At 40.1% G+C, this 22,200-nt stretch overlaps 1 protein-coding gene across 1 annotated transcript in view; it reads right to left on the reverse strand.

Annotated features, from left to right (window-relative positions):
* The window catches only part of Mcc (MCC regulator of WNT signaling pathway), a 339,919-nt gene that overhangs the window by 295,457 nt on the left and 22,262 nt on the right, over positions 1 to 22,200 (reverse strand). Inside the window, exon 2 of the mRNA XM_051201036.1 lies at positions 2,980 to 3,224. Coding sequence (XP_051056993.1) covers positions 2,980 to 3,224 — 245 coding nt within the window. The remainder of the gene's footprint in view (positions 1 to 2,979; positions 3,225 to 22,200) is intronic.

Consider the following 22,200-nt stretch of genomic DNA (forward strand, 5'->3'; position numbering starts at 1 on the left):
AATATGCTTGTATTCAGTTCGCAGTATGAGCCAGCTATCGCTTCATGTGGTTTCACATGTGTATTAACTCCTGTCGTTGCAAATAACAATTGTTCCCCCTATTTTACACTTGAGAAAGTGACACAGAGAGTTTAAGTGATGATTTGTAGATCATTATGTTGGCATCATGAGTGACAAAAATATTCAAACTCAGTTTCTAAAGCATCAAGGACCAGAATAAACTGGTAGGGGGTTTCACAGGTTCATGATGTGTTGTAATTCATTTCTTTTTGCTTACCTCTTCTCTTTCAATGATATAACTTTATATGAAAAGGCTGAAAGAAAATTATTTTTTAGCCTTTTCTCTGGTTGAGACAATCTAGTGAGATGATAAAACCAATGTGATATTACCATCACTTCAAATTTCCCTTTCAGAATTTGCAGAAGATTTGACTATATACATTTTGTTATAAATGTTAGTCTCCTGTGGTGGCACACACCCATAACACCAGCACTGGGTAAGCAGAGTCAGGGGGAGCACTAAATGTTTAAGGCTACTGAGTTCCAGGCCAGCCAGGGCTACACAGTGAGACCCTGTTTCAGAAAACAGAACAAAATACTTTTTAACACTCAATATTCAGATGGAAAACAAACTTTTCTGTTGGTTTAATGACTATAACATTTGATTATTGGGATGTTTCATGGCTTACTTAAACCCCCACCCACACACACACACATACAGAGTGTGTGTTTATGTATTTACGAAACCTATGTTCCAGGAAGAAAAAAAAAGGGGGGGGGGAGGAGTAAGCTAGGCAGAATGTAATCACTACATTCCTTCATTTAAAATTTATTTAGTGTCATGTCTTTTATGTAACTGCAAACTATGCCTTCAAATACTATATAAAAGTATAATGAAATGAAAGAAAAAAACTTCAAGACACCAAACCAAAGCTCTACATTCAGTCCTCAGTATCAAATACATGGGAGGAAGGAAGGAAAGGAAGGAAGGAAAGAGGGAGGGAAGGAAGGCAAGCAAAAATAAATAAACGAGTCACACAGAGAGAGACATAGTAGAGAAGACAGTGTAAGAGACAATGAGAGAAAGAGACAGAGATAGAGACAAAGATCACAGAGACAAACCAAGTAAGACTTCAGAAGCCAACATACCTAATGTCTCAGTGCTTATTATTCCTATGTGGTGAGATTAAGATGGATTTTATTTTCTTCTGTCTACTCTCCGCACCTCATTTTCTATAATGAGTATATATTACTTTAATGTTAAGAAAAATATTTCAAAATAAAATATTTCCACAAATTTTGCTGAGAGCACATACATTACTGCAATCGCCTTTGGCACTACAGTGTAATCCATTATGGTAGTATGACTTAGTAGTAATATGATATTTTTATTGCTTCAGTGACTCAATAATAACGCTCTAATAATTCCACTGTGCCTTGGTTTGTTTTCTATTGCTGTGATAAAGACTACGACCAAAAGCAATTTGGGAGGAAAGGGCTTATTTTATCTTACAGCTCCATCATGAAAGAGAATCACAGTAGGGACTCAAGACAGGACCTGGAGGCAGGAACTGAAGTGGAGGCTGTGGAGGAATGCTGCTTATTGCCTGTTTCCCCATGGCTTGTGAGTTTTGCTTTCTTATATGGTCCAGGACCAGCTGCCCAAGGGCAGCACTGCTCCCAGTGAGCTGGATGTCAGTCATTAATCAAGAACATTCCCCGCACCACAGACTTTTCCAGACGCCATCTAATGGAGACACTTTTGTCAACTGAAGTTTCTATTCCTAGATAATTAGCTTGGGTCAAGGAGAGCACCAGAATACACTGTCAGGAACACAGATGGCTCCTTCTCCCCCAGCTCTCTGTGTGGTAAGGCACCAGACTGTCCCATGTTAACTGAAACGAATGATGGGAAAACACCACGAACTGCACTTTCTTGTGACTCCTTATATTTATCAAAGCATAAAAAACGAGAAGATCTAGGAGGAAGTTTCTAGGTTAAGAACAAAATTTCTGAAGGGCCAGGCATGGTGACACACAATTTTAACTGAAGCATTCAAGCAGATCTCTGTGAGTTCAAGGGCAACCTGGCCTAAAACAAAGTAGAAAATGTAGGTGTTTTTCTCTGTCCATTTCCATCTACATTTGTTTGTTTGCTTGGTGACAGGGTTTCTCTGTGTAGCTATAGCTGTCCTGGAACTCACTCTGTAGACCAGGCTAGCCTCAAACTCACAGAGATTTATCTGCCTCTCCCTCCCGAGTGCTAGGATTAAAGGTGTGCACCAACACAACCTGGTTCTCCATTTGATTTTTAAGATGCCTCTTTCCTTTTTAGTTATGTAAAATTTCAAATATTTAGAAAATACATTTGAGTACTCTAAAATATATGTAAGAAATCATATTTTTTTATCAGCCAGGTTCAGTAATTATCAAAATCATTAAGAAATTCTTTTTAATTGCTTGTCTTGTACCAGAAAAAAAAAAAAAATTAACATTCCTAGAAGGAAAAAACCATCTATAGGAAAAAAAAAAAAAAAAAAAAAAAAAAAAAAAGGAAAGATTTTACACTAAGCAATGAAATGAAAGCCCTCACCGGTTCCTGGGGCTACTAATGCGGATAGTCCTTTCCAAGCGTTTGCACTGTATATTCTCTGCACACACCCAAGGTCTTACCGTACCACCCAGACTGGGCTCAAACTCACAATCCTCCTGGCTCTGCCTCACAAGTGCTAGGATTGCTGACCTTGGGCACTGCACTTGGCTCTCCAGAGCTATTTAAGAGCATCATTACAGTTGGAAAATGTGAGAAATGAACAACAACAACAAAAAAAAAAGGTCAGGAAGCATGAGCCCATTGTAGAGAAACTGTGGGCAGGAGGGAAGTCCCATGAGTGTAGGGTAGGGGACTGGGGAGGCCACTTGAATGTAATGTAGCAGGGGCAGAGGAGCATGATCACACTGACACTTGGTTATACCTACCCAAACTGTTGTCACTGCTTATGGGCCAAGAAGTGATTCTATCCCTTAGTGTCTTTTTATGGGACTTGTCTGACATCAGGGAAAGGTCCACTTCCTCCTTCCTGATTTCTTGAACAAGCTGCATGTGGCACCTTGTGAAGTCCTGGAAGGAAATCCTCCCATTTTCATCTGTGCCCAGCTGGTTCATGATCTCAGCCACCGACTCTTCCATACTGAGCTGTCGGCAGACCATCAGCAGGTCATTCCTGCAGGAGGGGGGTGGGGTCAACAAAAGAAAACATGTCAGGGGCTGGAGAGGTGACTCAGAGGTTAAGAGCACTGACTGCTTTTCCAGAGGATCTGTGTTCAATTCCCAGCAATCACTGGTGGCTCAACCATCTATGAGGAGGTCTGATGCCCTCTTCTGGCCTGCAGGCAGACATGCAGGCAGAATACTGTATACATAATAGATTAGATAGGTAGATAGATGGATGGATGGATGGATGGATGGACGGACGGACGGACGGACGGACGGATGGGAAAGAAAACGTCATAAGGGCTAGAGAGTAGTTAATAAAGAATAATGTTTCTGAAATGCATTTACTGCAGAATTTAAACTTGCTTGTTGCTTCCAGAAAAATGGTAGTGTACAAAACCACTTGGATGAGTGTGTGTGCTCATGCCTTTAATCTCAACACTGGGGAAATAGAGGCAGATGGATCTCTGTGAATTCTAGGCCAGCTTGGTCTACATATCGAGTTCCAGGTCAGTTGGAGCTACAAAGTAAGACTTGTCTCCACCAAACGAAACAAAAATCGGTTTCATTTGGGTTTTCTAGATTAAGAATTTTTATCATCAGAAGGGTGACGAACTTGTACTCTTTTGTCCTTTTTTTCTTCCCATCCCTTTGAGCTTTATCTTTTAGCTTCTTTTGAAATTGAAGAATTTGAACATCCTTTCTTTACAACTGTAGAGCGCAGCACTGTCACTCGCTGAGACAGTGTTCAGAACCTAGGAAAGACACTGTTTCTCTCTTCACTGGGTTGGCCCATACCTAGTGCGTATGTTTTAACAATCTTGTTTTTCAGATTCCTGGACCATAACTCATCTTGGTATTTTGTGAAGTGTCATTTAATCTTGATTAAGTAACTTTCCCTTACCTCTGGCTTTTTCCGATTCTGAGGATTTCCCATTTCCCATCATTAATTCCTCATCCCTAAGATGGAGGGCAGACATCAAAATAAGGCATCTTTCATGATTGGATGTAATGAGAAAGTGTGAAGTGGGTAGACCTAAGACAAGAAGGGTGATGGGTGTCACTGGAAAATGATGACTAGTCTATGGAGTCTTACATTTTTTTAAAAAAAGGGAGAAAAATTAATTTTTAAAGTAAAAACAGAAACAACACTATGCCCACCAAGAACACTTATCTGGCAGATTCTGTTTGGTTCTTGACATTGGTGACCTGTTCTTTCTACCAATATCTTTTGGGAAACAGTTTGTTAATATTGTCTCAACTATAAATCAAAGGATTATGGAATGTAAGAGTTTAAAGATATTAGAAACCAGTCCATGGTAATAAGCAAAGCTAATAAATGCCTTATCTCAATACACTAAAGTGTATTGTATTGAAGACCAGATCAATCTGCTGTTTGCTGATTGATACTTGCTATCTCCCCTCTCCCAACCATCCTTGCAAGTCCCATCTCCTGGCCAATGCCACCATAACTACTCCAAGGTCCCTAGGCCCATAGACTTAAGTACATTTTTAACATTTTTAAAATTCACTCTACTTTACTCTTAGTTTCCCCTGTCTATAACCCTTTCCCAAGTTCTTAATGTCTAAATACTATCAAATTTCAGTTGAACTTGTTCCTGAGATACTGAAGGAGTTAAAGATATGTCATTTCAAAATGTCTCAAATAAGCAGATTGATTATTTCAAGTTGAAATCCCTCTAGGAACTGCAGCTTCAGAAATGACCACTAGTCTGTGTTTTCCTGCATGTAGCAAATCACACACATTCTTTTGGGAGAGGCGTGTTTCCTACACCAAAGCCAAGGAAGAGCCTACACCACAAGACTACTAATAGGAGCTGCAACAAACATAAATAAATACTTTTCTAAAGTAACCCTTGCTTTCCATTAGATCCCATACTCCACCCTCCCCTGCCTGGTACATCATATTAACACTTTAGCATTTACTGTGGTAGCCAGGCTATCCATGTATCATGATATCCATTCTTAAGTTTATTGTTTTCTTTTGTCAAAAAGGTACATACATAGCATCTTCTAGTCATTTCTTTGGAAATGTTCTGTTGTTACAGATAAATATGAAAGTAAACGTTTTCTGTTTTCCCCTTGTTAGAAGCTCTTGTATTAAAATGGCTTTCTAGATCCAGTTAAAGAACTGGAATAAGAATGGGGTGGGGGCCGGAAAGATGCTTAGTGGCTGAACATGAGCTGCTCTACAGAGGACCTGAGTTCCATTCCCACAGCCCTCATTAAGCAGCTCACATATGACCCCTCTTTTCTCCACAGGCACCTGCACTCATGTGCAGGCGCACACGTTCACATGCAAACACACACACACACTCACACACACACACACAATTCAAAATAGAACTAACCATTCTTTCTCTCCCTTACAATACTTTAATATTTAATAATATTTACAGTGGTTTTCCATGACGGTCCCTAAAATCTTGCCAGTTTATGCTAGGCTTTATGTAGCTAGCTTTTTAGCTGGCTGCCTTGTTTCCACATGGCATCTCACTTTCATCTTTATAATTTTTATACACAGATATACATATTACTTTGTCTTGTTTGTATACATATGCATGTATTATTATATATAGTAATATGGCACACTGCATATATAATATGTGTTTGTAAGGTAGACAGGTTGATAAATATGTATATAGAAGTAGGTACAGTAGATTAAATTATTACTCTGATCTTCCCAAGATTTTGTGTTCTTTATTAAAGTGATGTGTACAAAATCTTTTCATATGCCTGTTTTATTTTGTCCTCTTTATACTGCTGGTTTGATACATGTCTGGTTTTGTTCAAGATTTGGAGATGATCAGTTTTATACAAATATAGACTAAAAACAGAAAGGGAAGGTGCAGGGAACATATTTTATTTTCTAGAATAAGGATTTCCTCCTTAGATTTTTAGGCAATTGTTTAAAAAAATAATTCTGGTTATACATGAGAAGGGCTGCTAGATTTCAGAGGTTCAGAGGAAGATTCTAAAGTTGACATTCTCAGGGTGGTCAGAGTATAGCATGTCAAGTCAAATTTTTACAATGGGGATAATTATATAATCTATGTCATATAATGTTCTGAGGTAAATGAAAACACTAGCTTTTTTTTTACAATGCTATTTTTTAATTTAAATTTGAATAAGCTTGTTTTACATGTCAATCCCAGTTCCCACACTTCCCCTCCTCCACTGACACCCCCCCCCCAATCCCCATCTCATCCCCTTTTTGCTCCCCAGGGAGGGTGAGGCCTTCCATGGGGGATCTTCAAAGTTTGTCATATCATTTGGAGCAAGGCCTGGGCTCTCCCCGACATGTCTAGGCTAAGAGAGTATTCCTCTATGTGGAATGGGCTCCCAAAATCCATTTGTATACTAGGGATAAATACACTACCAGAGGCCCCATAGACTGCCCAGTCCTCCTAACACACACCCACAGTTCAGGGGGTCTGGATTGGTGCTATGCTGCGTCCATGAGCTCCTTCTTGTTTAGGTCAGCTGTTTCTGAGGGTTTCTCCAGCCTGCTCTTGACCCCTTTGTTCATCACTCCTCCCTCTCTGCAGATGGATTCCAGGAGTTCCGCTCAGTGTTTAGCTGTGGGTGTCGGCTTTTGCTTCCATCAGCTACTAGATGAAGGCTCTAGGATGGCATATAAGGTAGTCATCAATCTCATTATCTGGGAAGAGCATTTAAGGTAGCCTCTCTACGATTGCTTAGATTGTCAGGGTCATCCTTGTAGATCTCTGGACATTTCCCTAGTGCCAGAACAAAATCTTTCTTTTGAATGGAGTGAAAACCTAGATAACAAGATCACAGCCACTGAGCTGGGCTGCTAAATATGGCTCCCAGTGGATTGTGACCACCTGTTCCCAAGCCTCTCAGCAACATTTCCCATTTGTCCCTCCTAATAAGTGCAGGTTATTTCCCTGCCCTAACATGGGCTAGCCTTTGGTTAATGGAATGAGGTAGAAGCAACATTCTAGGATTTGAACACATAATCTTTTTCAGTTGTTTATTGAAACAGTGTGTTTTGTAGTCCAGGTTGGCCTCAAACTCTTTAAGTAGCTGAGACTGGCTTTGAACTCCTGGTCTTAGCACCATCGCCTCCCCCAAGTTCTAGGATCTTAGGTATGTGCCTACACCCAGCTTTAACCACATGGACTTTTTGTCAGTTCTACCTTGGTCCTAGCTCTGTGCAGCATTGGCAGTCACTCTATCTTCCTGGTAACATTCAGCACTTGCACCACTCAGGCAATGCCTACATAAAGGTTTGTGACAATGTTAGATTGGTATATTAAACATTTTCTTCTAAGAAATTGCTTTAGCATATTCAAGACTTGAATTCCCAGCCTGATCTCAAGCTCCTAGAAGCCCATGTTGGCCCTAAATCAATATCTTCTGAAATGCATGGAGCAGCCAAGAAATACAGGGCACACCTCCAACATGTTTAATTTCATGAATTGAAGCATAAATACTCAGAAATTAAAAATGATCACCCATCTGAAGACAGTCTCACTAATTTTTTCCTGATATTCTGCTTCTGTTCTTCCAGTTGACTTAGATGGTCAGTGACTATGAATGACTGATGGGCCCCATAACAAAACAAAGGGCCCTATAGCCAGCCTTAGTACACCAGGCCCCTGCCCCCCCAAAAAAAAACAAAGAAGAAAGAAAGAAAAAGTTTTACACACCATGCATTGGTGGTTTAAGGAGGGACACATGGTGAGACGAGCATAGGTAAATGATTTATCCATTGAGGGAGCACCATAGACAGTATGAGGGAGCATCATAGACAGTATGGACACAAATCAAGACAGCTCCACATGGAGCATCATTGATGTGGAGCTGGAGCATCATTGTCTATAGGATTCTTGTCAACTGAACTGTCATTATTGTCTACATGACTACATTTCAAAAAACACACACTCAAGGTAAAAGTATACACAAAAAAATAGGAAACTAGAGTTATGTATCCTTTCTCTACTCAGCAATAACCACAGAGAACATTTTGACATATGTCACATAATTTTTTTGTGAAGTGGTTTTGTACTAAACCACTGCTGTGACAAGTGCTGCAAGAGGCATTCATGTAAGTACCTATTCCTCAGACAGTACTACCGTGTCATGAGGAAGGAATGGGCCCGGGTCTATAGCAGAGGATCTGGCCAGGCCAGGTCATAGTGTCTTTAGTTACGTGGAGAACACCAATCACCAAGCAATAGAGCTGAAGTATGACTGAAGATTGATGCTTCTAGCTCCAAAGCACACGGTTTCGTGAAGCACAAGCTGTTGCTTTTCTGTGTGAGTCCTTTTTCTCTGGGCAATTTTTCTTCATTTAACTTACAGAGAAATGGAGGAGGGAGTAAAAATTCAATGAAGCCGTTTATCACTCGGGGAAATTTATAGCCTAACATCAGGACAATATAATGGGGAACATGAGCTTTAGTCTCTTGGGCTCAGGGGAAGGAAAAAACAATTCGTTTCCACAATGACAGCAAACCCAGCACCAGCTGGAGCGAAGGCTATGCCAAGGCAGTCATTGTTTGAGCAACGGGTCACATTCTTCTGTTCCAATTTCTCAAGTAACTGAGATCCTTAGGTCTAGTCAGAAGGCTAGAAATAGGTGTTCATGGAATGAATACAAAAATACTCCAAGAGCTCACTGTGTCCTTAATTGTTTGTGTTGAGTGACAGAAAAAATGTGAAAGATCGCTCTTTCACTTTTTCAAAATGTAAAAAATAAACATAGTTTCTGGACTGTGATTGGTGAATAGGATTGGAAAAATAGGATTCTTGACTGTGATTGGTGAATTTGTCTTTCATCACTGCTTCTCAGAAAAATGAAGCGAAGTGCACGTGAAAAAAGGAAATACACAGAAAACACATAGCCAGAAGTTATTAGAAATACAAGGCTTCAGCCAGGCTGTGGTGGTGCACACCTTTAATTCCAGCACTCAGGAGACAGAGGCAGGTGGATCAGTATGAGTTCAAGATCAACCTGATCTACAGAAGGAGTTCCAGGACAGCCAGGGCTACACAGAGAAACCCTATCTTAGATGAGAGAGGGGGGGCAGGCTTCAACAAGGTTTAGAAAGATTTAAATAGCCGGAGAGATGACTCATTGGTTAAGAACACTGACTGCTCTTCCAGAGGACCTGGGTTCAATTCCCAGCAACCACACGGTAGTTCACAACTATCTATAACTCTAGCTCCAAGGGACCTGACACCCATAGAAAAACACCAATGTACATATAAAATAAATAAAATAAAAAAAAAGAGCCAGGCATTGGTGGTACTGCCTTTAACTGGAGGCAGAGGCAGGTGGATCTCTGTGAGTTCGAGGCCAGCCGGGTCTACAGAGCTAGTTCCAGGACAGGCTCCAAAGCTACACAGAGAAACCCTGTCTCAGAAAACCAGACAGAGAGAGGGGGGGGAGGGAATGAGGGAAAGAGAAAAAGGGAGGAAAGGAGAGAGAGAGAGAGAGAGAGAGAGAGAGAGAGAGAGAGAGAGAGAGAATGAGAATCTTAGGTAATTGCCTCCAAACCTGATGTGGTTGTGCTTGTCTTTAATCCCAGCACTCAGGAGAAATCTCTGTGAGTTTGAGCTCTGCTTGGTCTATAGAACAAGTTCTAGGCCAGCATGAACTATATAATGGAACCCTGTCTCAAAAAAAAAAAAAAATCTGTATTTCTACAGTGTAGCCGTGGGCATGGACAAGAAGGTGGGGCAGGGAGTTTATGATTTTCACAAACTCCTCTGTATCATATTTTGTATTTTTAAAAAATCATTTATATGAATGGTTTGGGCAAAACAAATAACTTCATACTTAAAAACAAACTAAATATGTCTATAATACAATCTACAACATGACAGCAAAATTTATTAGTTATGTAAAGAATTCCTACAGTATAAGAAGAGGAAAACAGTAGAAAAACAGTCTAGTTATGTGAATAGCCAGCTAAAGGAAAAGTTGCATGGTCAATAAAACGTAAACATATTATCAATCTCATAGATGCAAACTAAATACAAACTAAACCCATTTAAAATATCAGGCATTATTTCAAAATGCACAGCATTCCCCAGGTGGTAGCCTCATAATTGCCAGTGCTGGCAAAGGAGCACAGGTTGGCACCTGGTAGTGGCAGACAAAGAGCTGTCACCACCTCTTTGGAAAGGAGTTTGGCAATGTCTATGCATACTGTCTCTGGTGGTTAATAGTGACTGTCAAATTGAGGGAAATTTAGAATCACCATGGAAACACTTCTAGGCCACTTCTAGGAGGGATTAACTAGGTTATATTAACTGAGGGAAGAAGAGTGGCCCACATTTAGGATGGTTCTAATCCATGGGCTGGAGTCCTGGGCGGAATTTAGGAAGGAGAAACATAGGTGAGCACAGATCCATCTCTTCCCCATCCCTGACTCACCACTAGGGATCCCTACCATGATGGCCTGGATCCTTAAACCCTAAGCCAAGGCTTTCCTGATGTGATAGACTGGACCCTGAAACCTAAGCCAAGCAAACACATCTCTCAAATCACTTCTTTTCAGGTGCCTTTGTCACAGTAACAAGATTGACAAAACAGTGGTTACCGAACTTCCTAATGCTATGACCCTTCAATACAGTTCCTTATGTAGTGGTGACACCTCCACCATAAAATTAGTTTTGTTGATAATTCATAACTGTAATTTTACTACTATTATGTATTGTATCGTAAATGTTTTTGGAGATAGAGATTTGTCTAAGGGGTCATGACCCATAGGTTGAGAACCATTGGTCTAAACTATCACATATTATTCTAGATAAAGAAACTAAGCATTGCACAGGCTGGGAGCATGGTTCAGTCACTAAAATGCTAGCAAGGCAAGCATGAGAAACTGAGTCTGAAGTGGAGTGCGCTTGTAATCCCAGGATTAGGGAGGAGGAGACAGGGGTCCTTGGGGCTGGCTAACCAGCCAATCTAGCTTGCTTGAGAGCTCTGAGCCAATGAGAGAAAACCCTGTTCTCCCTAAAACAAGTGGATGTCTCCAGTGGAAAGACACCTGAAGCTACCCTTTGGTTTCCACATGTACCTGCACATGTACACACAAACACACATAGCACCCACCACACCACCACACCTGCTCCCAACACACACACATACACACACCTGCTCCCAACACATCACAAAACTGGAGCCGCCCTTCTGGAACAGAGAAAAATATATGTCATAAATCTTTTTTCTTTTTTTGCAGCTGATTTTCTAATTTTTGGTGTATGCCTATTTGTAGGACATGATACAACAGTCACTTTTTTTCACTTAAGGAAATCTTATCAGATTAAATTCATGTCCAAATCACTATTTGTTTATGAGAAACTTCGCACTGAAATATTTATCTGACTTGTCGGCATGTGGGGCAATATGCACATTTCCTACAGGAAATTCCAGCTTTATCTTCATAGATTTGAGTTCTTGCAGCATAAATGCCTCCTGATGTCAAGCCTGAACTTTCTACAAGTTCATGAAAGTAATGAATTGCTGAGATGAATCATGGACATGATGGTTCCCCTTTTGAGGTGAGAGGTCAAGGATGAGTAAAACCAATATTCCAGAAGACAGCCTGTAAGTAAGACTCATGCTCACATATTTTCTAAAATGCATTCATTCTCTTATATGTGCCTGTTTTTGAATACCCGGATCTTCATTCTCTAAACATCTCTTCATTTGGCATTTCCTGTCGATACTCCAGTGGAAGAAAATATTTTAATGTGTTTCCCCCTTGGACTATTTCTTTAACTCAGTGAAGTGACATCCTATGTTAAGCAAGACTCAGCTTATCTTTATGAATAATTCATAAAACATCTCAGAAGCAATCCTACCACTCTTTGTGTTTGGCGTGGCTATTGCACTCACTTGGAACATCTGCTTTTCAAAGGTGTTGTAGATATATTATTTTACCTATTTCTCACAATAATTTAGTACTCTTTGTATTTCCTTGGGTCAAACAGCGCTTATAAATGGAACCTGTGCAAGTTCCTGAAACCATGTTGAGATTCAACAATTATTTGACTGGGTTGATGTGCGCATAATTGGACAATGGTATCAATTTCGTAACATTAGTGACAAATGGAGACCTTGCAGTGAGCACTCAGTACACACTAATTCACTAAATTCATAAGCAACAGGGGTCAGTATGACAAATGGTAAGTCATTCTTAGCATAGGAAACTGTACCGATATGGACAATTTCATTTCTAAGAATTGATAAAATAACACTCCCAACCTTGTTATCTCCTCAGGTCATTCTAGGTCCTACTTTCCTGGGGAAATGGCATACATCACATCATTATTATGGAAAAGATAATTGCATCCTCATTTTTTTTTCATCCACGCAGGGAGACATTTTTATTTTTTATTTCAAGAACTTAATTTATACACAGTATGTAATTAAACTGAAAAATATTGCAATCCTGCTATGAATTATAAACCCGACATTATATTCACCTTTTCTTGCAGATAGGAAATAGCTAACTAAAATAAAGTCTGGCAAGGTGGCTTAGTGGGTGAAAATGCTTCCAACAAGAGTCTGAGGATCTGAGTTAGGTCCCTACAGCCCATGGCAGAAGGGGAGAACCACTTTTGAAAGCTGTTCACGGGGCACTAGCTGCTGGCCATGGAACACATGTAGCCCCCACCCTCTTATGCTAATAATGATTAGTAAAAATGTAACATATTTAAGAAGAAGAAAATAAAAGTAACCTTTTATTAAATGTCCTTTATCTAATAGATGAGGCAAAGACATTATTTTAATGTTCAGTTCCAAATATATAGTGGATCCCTGGCTCCCTATTCTTACTTGGTTTCTTCAGTGTTGGGGATGAAGCCCCAGGTCCTATGCAAATGTGAGGCAAGCATGCTACCACAGAGCTACATCCTCAGTATACTGTCTTTTTAAGGTGGAAGTTGGTTAACCCACAGAGCCCTGTGACTGACCTTCCCTCTATCAGCTCTGCTCTGAATGGAATAGTTGTTCGGTGATTATGTTGGCTCCTATGATCACACTATGGCCTGGACAGAAATACCCTTCACCCTATGGCTGACTCTGTGACACTTGCAAATGTTCCCACATTTTCCTATTTCCACCCCTAATATTTACTATTACATGTTACCCACAAACTCTTAACAACTTTTGAAAAACATTGAGCATACAGAAAAGTTGTGGGCTGCTTGTTTGTTTTTTGGTTTGGGGTTTGTTTGTGCAAAGTCATTTCATTAAAAATTTCCTTGATATCTTCAGAGCATGCTCCAGTTTTAGAAAATAACATTAGGTTTCCTCAGATTTTCTGTAAATCAACTTGAAATATCAACATATAGGGAAGTAAATCACAAATGCTTGTTGGGAAAAGAAAAGAAAATAACATCAGGGCAAAAGTAATATGGGGGAAATGCTACTTATCTTTCCATGCATAATTTTCTCTCTTATTACACTCAATCTCTCAGAAACCTAATTAAAGTATCCTGATATGAACAGCCAAGGAGACCTTCTTGTCTCATAACAGAAGCGAGGAGATCTAATCCAGGCAGGCAGCAGCCTCAGGCAAGGGACTGCCACTGTGCCTCCCTTCCCTGAGTCACATGGATAAACACCTGTCAGACTTCCAAAGCAAGCAAAGGCAATGGCTTCTGCGCAGCAACAAAACTCCCTTACAAGCTGGAGAATCATGGAAATTTGAAGAAATTTTTAAACTATTCAAAAGGATTGAATCTGGGATCAATTGATATTTTGTTGAATAAAGTTATTAGGAAAAATGATTTTTCTAAAGCATAGAAAATATAAATTATGTGGAATTATCCTCTTGTACACCATAAGATTTGTCACCCAATTGGTTTAATAGACCTCTGATTGGCCAGTAGCTAGGCAGGAAATATAATCAGGTAAAACCAAACTAAGGATGCTGGGAAGGAGAAGGGCAGAGTCATGGACACCAGCCAGATTCAGAGGAAGCAGGAGATGAATATGCCATGCTAATAAAAGTACTGCCTACTGCCACATGGCACAGCACAAATAAGGTACATGAGTTAACTTAAAGTTAGCTAGTAACAAGCCTAAGCTATCAGCTGAGCATTTATAAGTAATATTAAGTCTCTGTGTGTTTATTTGAAAGTCATTGGTGGGAAAGAAACTTCCATTTACATATAAATACTTTTTTATTCATTTATTTTTACGTGTATGGGCATTTTGCTTGCATATGTCTGTTCACCATGTGCAGGTCAGGGTATGCAGAGGTCAAAGAAGGGCACTGGATCCCCAGAAACTGGAGTTACAGACTGTTGTTAGCCACATGTGGGTGCTGGGAATTGAACACAGGTACTACATCTAGTAATCTTAACTGCTGAGCTATTTCTCCAGTGCCCAGATTCATGTATTTATCTCGTTATAGACAGGCAAGAAGAACACTAATATGGGTCCACTATGAGTAACACTATTCTAGAAGACATGAGCCAGGCCAGAACAATTCTTTCCTTTCCTCCACAAATTATACACCAGTATCAAACATGGGGAGGAACAGAAATCTAAGGCACCCATATTGCCGGTATTGTAGGTAACATGTCTTCTTTCTTTACCTTGACATATCTCTCCAAGGAAAGTAAGCATACACTCGAATGGCAATGAAGTGTATATGCCCTCTAGAGAGGACACCCCCCCAGAAATGCCACCAGCGTTCCTTACTTAAAAATGCATGTAAGCTAAAAACCCAAATCTTTATCAAAGCATTATATCCCCCAACAAATACATCATATACACAGTGAGTCCTGCGAACATGTTCTGCGTGGTTGAATATAAAGGGCTCTCTTCATTTTGGAATTTGGAATGAAAATATATCACAGATCATAAGACATCAAGGGCCAAGAGGGGTATCTACAGAAACAAAAGTCAAAGGGGGCTTGCTGTGCCATAGTTCTTAGAGCTGAACTGTACTCTGGGACTAAGGCAGATGTTGTTAAGTTTCATCAGGAGTAATCAGAGCCTCTCGGAGAGGAAGGAGAGGGAAAGTAGATGTGGTACAAGAGGAGGAAATGAAGTCAGAGAATCAATTTCTGTCCGGAGTTCACTTCTACAGTGAGAACATGATGGCCACTTAGCCATGGCTCAGAGTTGAAGTGACAGAAGGAATCCTTGACACTTTATCATTAACTGTCAAGCTGTCAGAGTGCTTCTTTATTTGAAGATAGAAAGAACCCTTCATAGAATTTTCAAACTAAGTATGCCCATAAACTATCAAAAAAACTGTATCATGTGTCTGGGCCATCAGTTACTTTAGCACCCCCCCAACACTGATGGATACTAGCAATTATTAGACACTAGCTAAATGCAGGATTCTGAAACATCAGCACCTCTTTTAATCTCCTCTTCTATGAGTCAACAAAGTTGAAGTAAGATTATTTCCTGTAAGTAATGTCTTCAAATTATTGAGAATGAAATTGTAGAATGAGTCCTCATTGCAGATAAAGGTTACTAGTGCTACATAAAGGAGCCCACAGATTATAGACTGCAATTGTGATAATAAAACAAAAAACCAAAAGAGCAAACACTGCCACCCAACACCTGTTATTGTTAAAGGCCAGGTCTACATCTGAAAAGCACAAGTCCCTTCAATTCATGCTGCTGGCAGTATAATTCATTATACTAATTAAAGCTTGTGGCATTTATTGAAATAAAAAAATGCATGTGTCTTTTGTTTGATTTTATCAATTTCATTTATAGATGTGTGTCCTATTAAGACGTTGATGTATACACAACAATGAAATGAACAGCTACTAAATTAAGCGAAATATTAGACATAAGTTAAATTTCCACCAGTGGGGGGGTTGAAATAAGTGTTGGTACAGCTATACAGTGCAATGTATAAGAAATAACCTTTAACAGAATGTTACAGAGTATAGAATGGTAACAGAACTTTCAAGAAACGGTTAACTTTTAAAAGAGGAAGCTGTGGTTGGGGCATAAGTAAATGGCAGTGTATAGGAAGTAGAGGGATGGGACAGCGACAGAGCAGATATTTGCTCATCAATCTATCTTTTTAATTAAAAATTACATTTAGAGAGAGAGAGAGAGAGTGTATGTCTGTCTATCTGTCTCTGTCTGAGTGTTTATCCATGTCTATGGGTGGGCAAGTGTGACACATGCATGTGTGGCAATCAGAGTCAACTTCTGGAAGTCATCCTCTCCTTCTAACATATGAGTCCTAGGGACTGAGGATAGCACCTTTTCCTGTTGATCCCTGGCCATCTATCTTTTTGGAGTACAGTTTGAGCATCTCCCTCTCTTTCTCTTGTCCTGGCAATCAGACCTGGGGCAGTATATATCACTTTTAAGAGCCACTATATGCCATTTCTATAATGGGAGTTAGAATGTTGGTAACGAATGAGCAATGGCAGAGAAAATGATTACAGGAGATTAGCTCTGGCAGCCATTCTTGCCAGATGCCTCTGGAAAGGGAGTCAGTGGTTATACTGGTTCTTATCCTTCCAGAGCTTTCAGTAGCTTACAATTCACACTTGGCTGTGAGACGAATGCACAACTATCCAAAACTTCCAGTGACTTTTTGCAGGTGATGTACTTATATAACAAAGCTACCACTACATGACATTTAATAAAATGTAATGAATTACCTGGTGGTTGGGAGAATTTGAATGCTTTTCACTTCCTAAATGTAGTAAATATAGAAACTGTTAAAAATCTACTAGGCAAAGTGATTGGTGGATAAAAGGGATAAAGGGGATAAAATATGCTGTGGTTTTGTAAGATGAGGCTGTTAATTGATGTTATCAAAAGACTCTAGTACAGGTTCACATGGGCTACACTTTCTGAGCATCCTGTTATGATGGTGGATGCACATTATTCTTTCCTCCTAAAAGTCAGGATGCGCTCCAGGCTCCATCCCTTTTGTAAATATTACATCTTAGAAGCTAGAAAACCCCAGGATTAATTACTCCAAAGCAATGCATAAATGAAAAGTTCACAGGTTCATCTTCGAAGTTACTACTGGTGTGTGTGGGGGGGGGTATGCGTTCCACGTGTGTGTGTGCTATCTAATGTAGAATTTGTTCATCCTGAAGAATTATGGTGATGTTAAACATAAACAGTACTTTCTGAGTTAATTACAGACAAAACTTTCCTACAATTCATATCTTAGAACCCAGCTCTAGGCTGTTTCATTTCTTTTCAGCTTTAAGCATGTGAGCTTAAGACTGCCAGGTATGTGGAGATCTGATTTTAACTGGAAAAAAAAATCAAGGCAATCTCCAGCTCATTTATGCCCTAGAGTGCCGATTCAAGTCCCATAAAGTTTTCTTTTTTTTCTTTTTATTTAATTTCTTATTTTACATGTCAATCCCAGTTCCCTCTCCTTCCCTCCCTCCCTTTTCCCCTCCCTCCCTCTCTTTTACACTCTTTGCCCCCTCACATGCACCCTGATCACCCTCCCCTCCCATCCCCCCACCCCAATTCCACATGTAGGGCAATACCATCCAGGTGGTGTCATGCAGATTTGTCAGGTCATTTGAAGTAGGGACTAGGACTTCTCTCCTGTCTCTAGGTTAAGGCAGTATCCCTCCATGGGGGATGTGTTATCAAGGTCCTTTTGTGCACCAGGGATACACCCTGGTTCCACTGTCTGAGGTCCCTTAGACTGCTCAGTCCTTCTGGCTGAGACCCATATTCAGGGGAGGGGCCTGAGTCAGTCCCATGCTGGATTCCCAGCTATCAGTCTGGGGGCCCGTTAGCTCCTCCTTGTTCAGGTCAGCTGTCTCTATGTGTTTCTGCAACCCTTGTCCTCTTAGTCTGCATCTGGATTCTAGCTCGACTCAGTGTTTATGTATGGGTGTTTCCTTTTGTTTCCAACAGGTATTAGATGAGGGCTCCATGGATAAGTTAGTTGTTGATCTCACTATCTGGGAAGGGCATTTACAGTAGCCTTTCCACGGTTGCTCAAATTGTTAGTTGGTGGCAGTCTTGTAGGTCTCTAGACCTTTCTTTAGGTTCAGTTTTCTCTTCAAACCAATAAAGGCTCCCTCTTTTATGTTCTCTCTCTCTCTCTTTCTTCCCCCTCTCTCTCCCTCTCTCTTTCTCTCTCTCTTGTCTTTTATTCCTACCCTGACTCAATCTTCCTAGTTGCACGTGCTTTCCTCTCCTCCCCCTCTCTTTCTCCTACTTCTCTCTCCATTCACTGCTCCCCCATTTCCCCTGTGGTCTGGGGGACTTGTCCCTTCCCCCTTCTGTGAGGGACTTTATATGAATCTCTGAGAATACACCTTGTACCCTAGTTCCTCTGGTGGTGTGAATTATAGGCTGGTGATCCTTTGCTCTAGGTCTAAAATCCATACATGTGCCAGTACATACCATGTTCCTCTTTTTGTGACTGGGTTATCTCATTCAGAATGGTTTCTTCAAGTAACATCCACTTGCCTACGAATTTCAAGATACCATTATTTTTTTCTGCAGAGTAGTATTCTATTGTGTAGATGTGCCACATCTTCTTTATCCATTCTTCAGTTGAGGGGCATCTAGGTTGCTTCCAGATTCTTGCTATGACAAATAATGCTGCTATGAACATAGTTGAGCAGATATCTTTGTTGCATGGATGTGGGTCATTTGGGTATATGCCTAAAAGGGGGATTGCCAAGTCCTGTGGTAAACTAATTCCCATTTTCCTAAGGAATCACCATACTGAGCTCCAAAATGGCTGTAGGAGTTTGCACTCCCACCAGCAGTGGAGGAGTGTTCCCCTTTCTCCACATCCTCTCCAGCATGAGTCATCATTGGTGTTTCTAATTTTAGCCATTCTGGCAGGAGTAAGATGGTATCTCAAAGTTGTTTTGATTTGCATTTCGCTGATAGCTAAGGATGTTGAGCACTTTCTTAAGTGTCTTTCAGACTTTTTGATTTCCTCTATTGAGAATTCTTTCTTCAGTTCTGTACCCCATTTTTTTTTTAATTTTTTTTATTTTATTTAATTTTATATAACAAAGTCCAATTAAATGAAAACAAACATTTATACACAATATTTGGGAATTTGGGTGTCGTTCTTTCCAAACTACTTCCTGCTGGTAAGGGGCGCTGTCTTGGGGGGATTCGAAGAAGATTCAGATATCCTGGCTGTAGTCTGTAGGGCTGTTTTGTCCAGCTGTTTTGAATGTAGGATCAGGTTATTTGGTTTCTTGAGTTCTTTGTATATTTTGGAGATCAGCCCTTTGTTGGATATAGGATTAGTGAAAATCTTTTCCCAGTCTGTGGGCTGTCGTTTGGTCTTGTCGACTGTGTCCTTTGCCTTACAGAAGCTTCTAAGTTTGGAGAGGTCCCATTTGTTAATTGTTGCTCTCAGTGTCTGTGCCCCTGCAGTTATGTCCAGGAAGCGGTCTCCTATACCAATTTGTTCAAGGGTGCCTCCTACTTTATCTTCTAAGAGGTTCAGTGTGGCTGGATTGATGTTGAGGTCTTTGGACACATTATATTGCAGTGCAATCGTGTAGTGTAAATACAATGAACATTGTTGCTGCAGCTCAAACTCCTTTTTTCTGCCCTCTCCCCTACTTGGCAGTAGGAAGAGTTCTTTTTCATTTTAAAGAATTTATTTTTCATTTTACATATCAACCTCAGTTCCCCTTCCCTCCTCCTCCCCCTTCCCCACCTCCCCCTTTTCTCACCCCATCCACTCCTCAGAGGGGGTAAGGCCTTCCTTGTGTAGTCCACAAAGTCTGGCATACCAAGTTGAGGCAAGACCAAGTCCCTAACCCCTGTACCAAGGCTGAGCAATGTGTCCCACCATGGGAAATAGGCTCCAAAAATGCCAGTTCATGCCCCTGGGTTAGGTTCTGGTGCCACTTTCTGCATCCTCCCCCCCCCCTGCCCAGATTAAGTCACATAATTGTCACCCACATTCAGAGAGTCTAATTCAGTAGTCCCATGTAGGTCTCCCAACTGTCAGTCCATAGTCTGTGAGCTCCCACTAGCTTGTCTCTGGTTTTCTCCATCATGGTCTTGACCCTGCCTCCCCTTTTTCAGTTGAAGAGAGGGAGGAGGAATCATATGAACAAGAATGAGTTTTTTATAGCTCTATTTGTCCTTTACATTGGTCCTACCAGTAAAAGCATAATTGAGTGAGTTTTCAAATCAATCTAAATATGGGTGCTCATTCAGAATGATGTTTAAATACAGGGAAGACTGAAGTCTACAGCTTTCTGTTGGAACACTGATTCTTAACTGAGAACCACTGAGAAGGTCTTCCAGTGGGCTGAAGCAGAAGATCTCCTTGAAGGAAATCTCAGGGAAGTATGCTTGGATCAACAAGAACTTTCAAAGGTAGGGGCAAGGCTTTTTGAGTCTGCTTAAAATTCAGTCTCTCCCCGTGAGCTTGCCTCCCTGAAGTAGGAAAGCTCTAACCCATATTAACAATGCATGATGTAGCTGGCAGTTAGGGGTTTTATGACTCTTGTCTGTCTGAATTAATTTTGAGCTCAGCTCTGTGAAAGCATTATTGTTATTTACAGAAACCCCAAACAACTAATCCAAGACCAATAACAATAGTATTAGAAAATTTAAGCCTGATATGTTCCTTTAAACTGATATATACATATGTATATGTATATATGTAATATATATGTAAGAAAATAAGTAATTAAACTTAAATATCACCCATACAGTAGATGAGTAAATAACTGTAAACCCAGAGCAACCAGATATAGCCCTAAAACATGAACGTGAAGATCCAGGGCAACATAATAATGTTTGCAATAAACTGCTTAAGAGCAAAAGCAGAATTGGAAATTACATATACAGTGATTTTAATTCTAGAATAAGTCAACATAATTATTGTTTATTCAGCACATACTTTGTGTTTGCCACTTTATACAATCTCTATAATAAATGTGTGGAGACTGTTATTACCTCCCTTCGGCTGGTAAAGAGACTAAGGGTTATGGAGGTCAGGCAACTTGTCAACTATAAAGCAATGAGATTTAGTCCAGAACCCACCAGATCTCAAAAGACTCAGCAAATGTTAAAAAAAACGAGATCAGTTCAAGAAGCCAGAGGGGGTATCTATTGCAACTGTGGGTCAGACAGAAAGTCTTCTCTTTATTCTGAGGAAAGATGAATTCCTCTGCCACTTTCTAGGTGATGCACTTTATTATGGAATCTCTCTCAGTCCTTGTGACTCTGTCTGCAAAACCCACCCCTTAGTTTGCTTTCTGTTGCTGTGACAAAATACCATCATCAAAACAACACAGGGAGGAAAGTGTTTATTTCACCTTAGAGGTCACAAGACAGCCTGTCATGAGGGACTTCCCTATTTAGGGCAGGAACTCAGGTAATAGATCTGGAGACAAAAGCTGAAGAAACATGTAGGAACATTGCTTATTGGTTTGCTTTCCATGCATGCTCAGCTTGCTTTCCTATACAACCCAGGAGAGCTTACTAGTCATATAGAAGACTTGGATTCAGTTCCCACCACCCATATGGTGGTTCTCAACCACCTATAAATATAGTTCCTGGGGACTAGACACTTTCTTCTGTCTCCTATGGGCAGCAGCATACATCTGACACATATAAATTCTTTCAGGCACACAGACATACACCACATACATACATACATACATACATACATACATACGTACATCTTAAAATGAATACATTATTATAGTGATTGTTCTGGGTAGATATCTATGAATTAAGATATATATATATATATATATATATATATATATATATATATATTTGCATTTGGGTGTGTATATTGTACATGCTCAGGCGTTTATTTCTCCAATGATACATCTATATATCTGTCCTTGCATATCATCTCCCTAAACTAAATAATACTGAAAGACTGTTTTATAGACCATGCATTCCACATAGCAAAAATTGTAAACATCTTGTCATGGTACTAAATATAGTTGTATATGTTTAAAATCTTTGTAGTTGCAAAATTATATAAATATAACAT

The sequence above is a fragment of the Phodopus roborovskii genome, unplaced genomic scaffold (assembly GCF_943737965.1).
Source record: "Phodopus roborovskii unplaced genomic scaffold, PHOROB, whole genome shotgun sequence".
In the NCBI taxonomy this organism is placed as follows: Eukaryota; Metazoa; Chordata; class Mammalia; order Rodentia; family Cricetidae; genus Phodopus; species Phodopus roborovskii.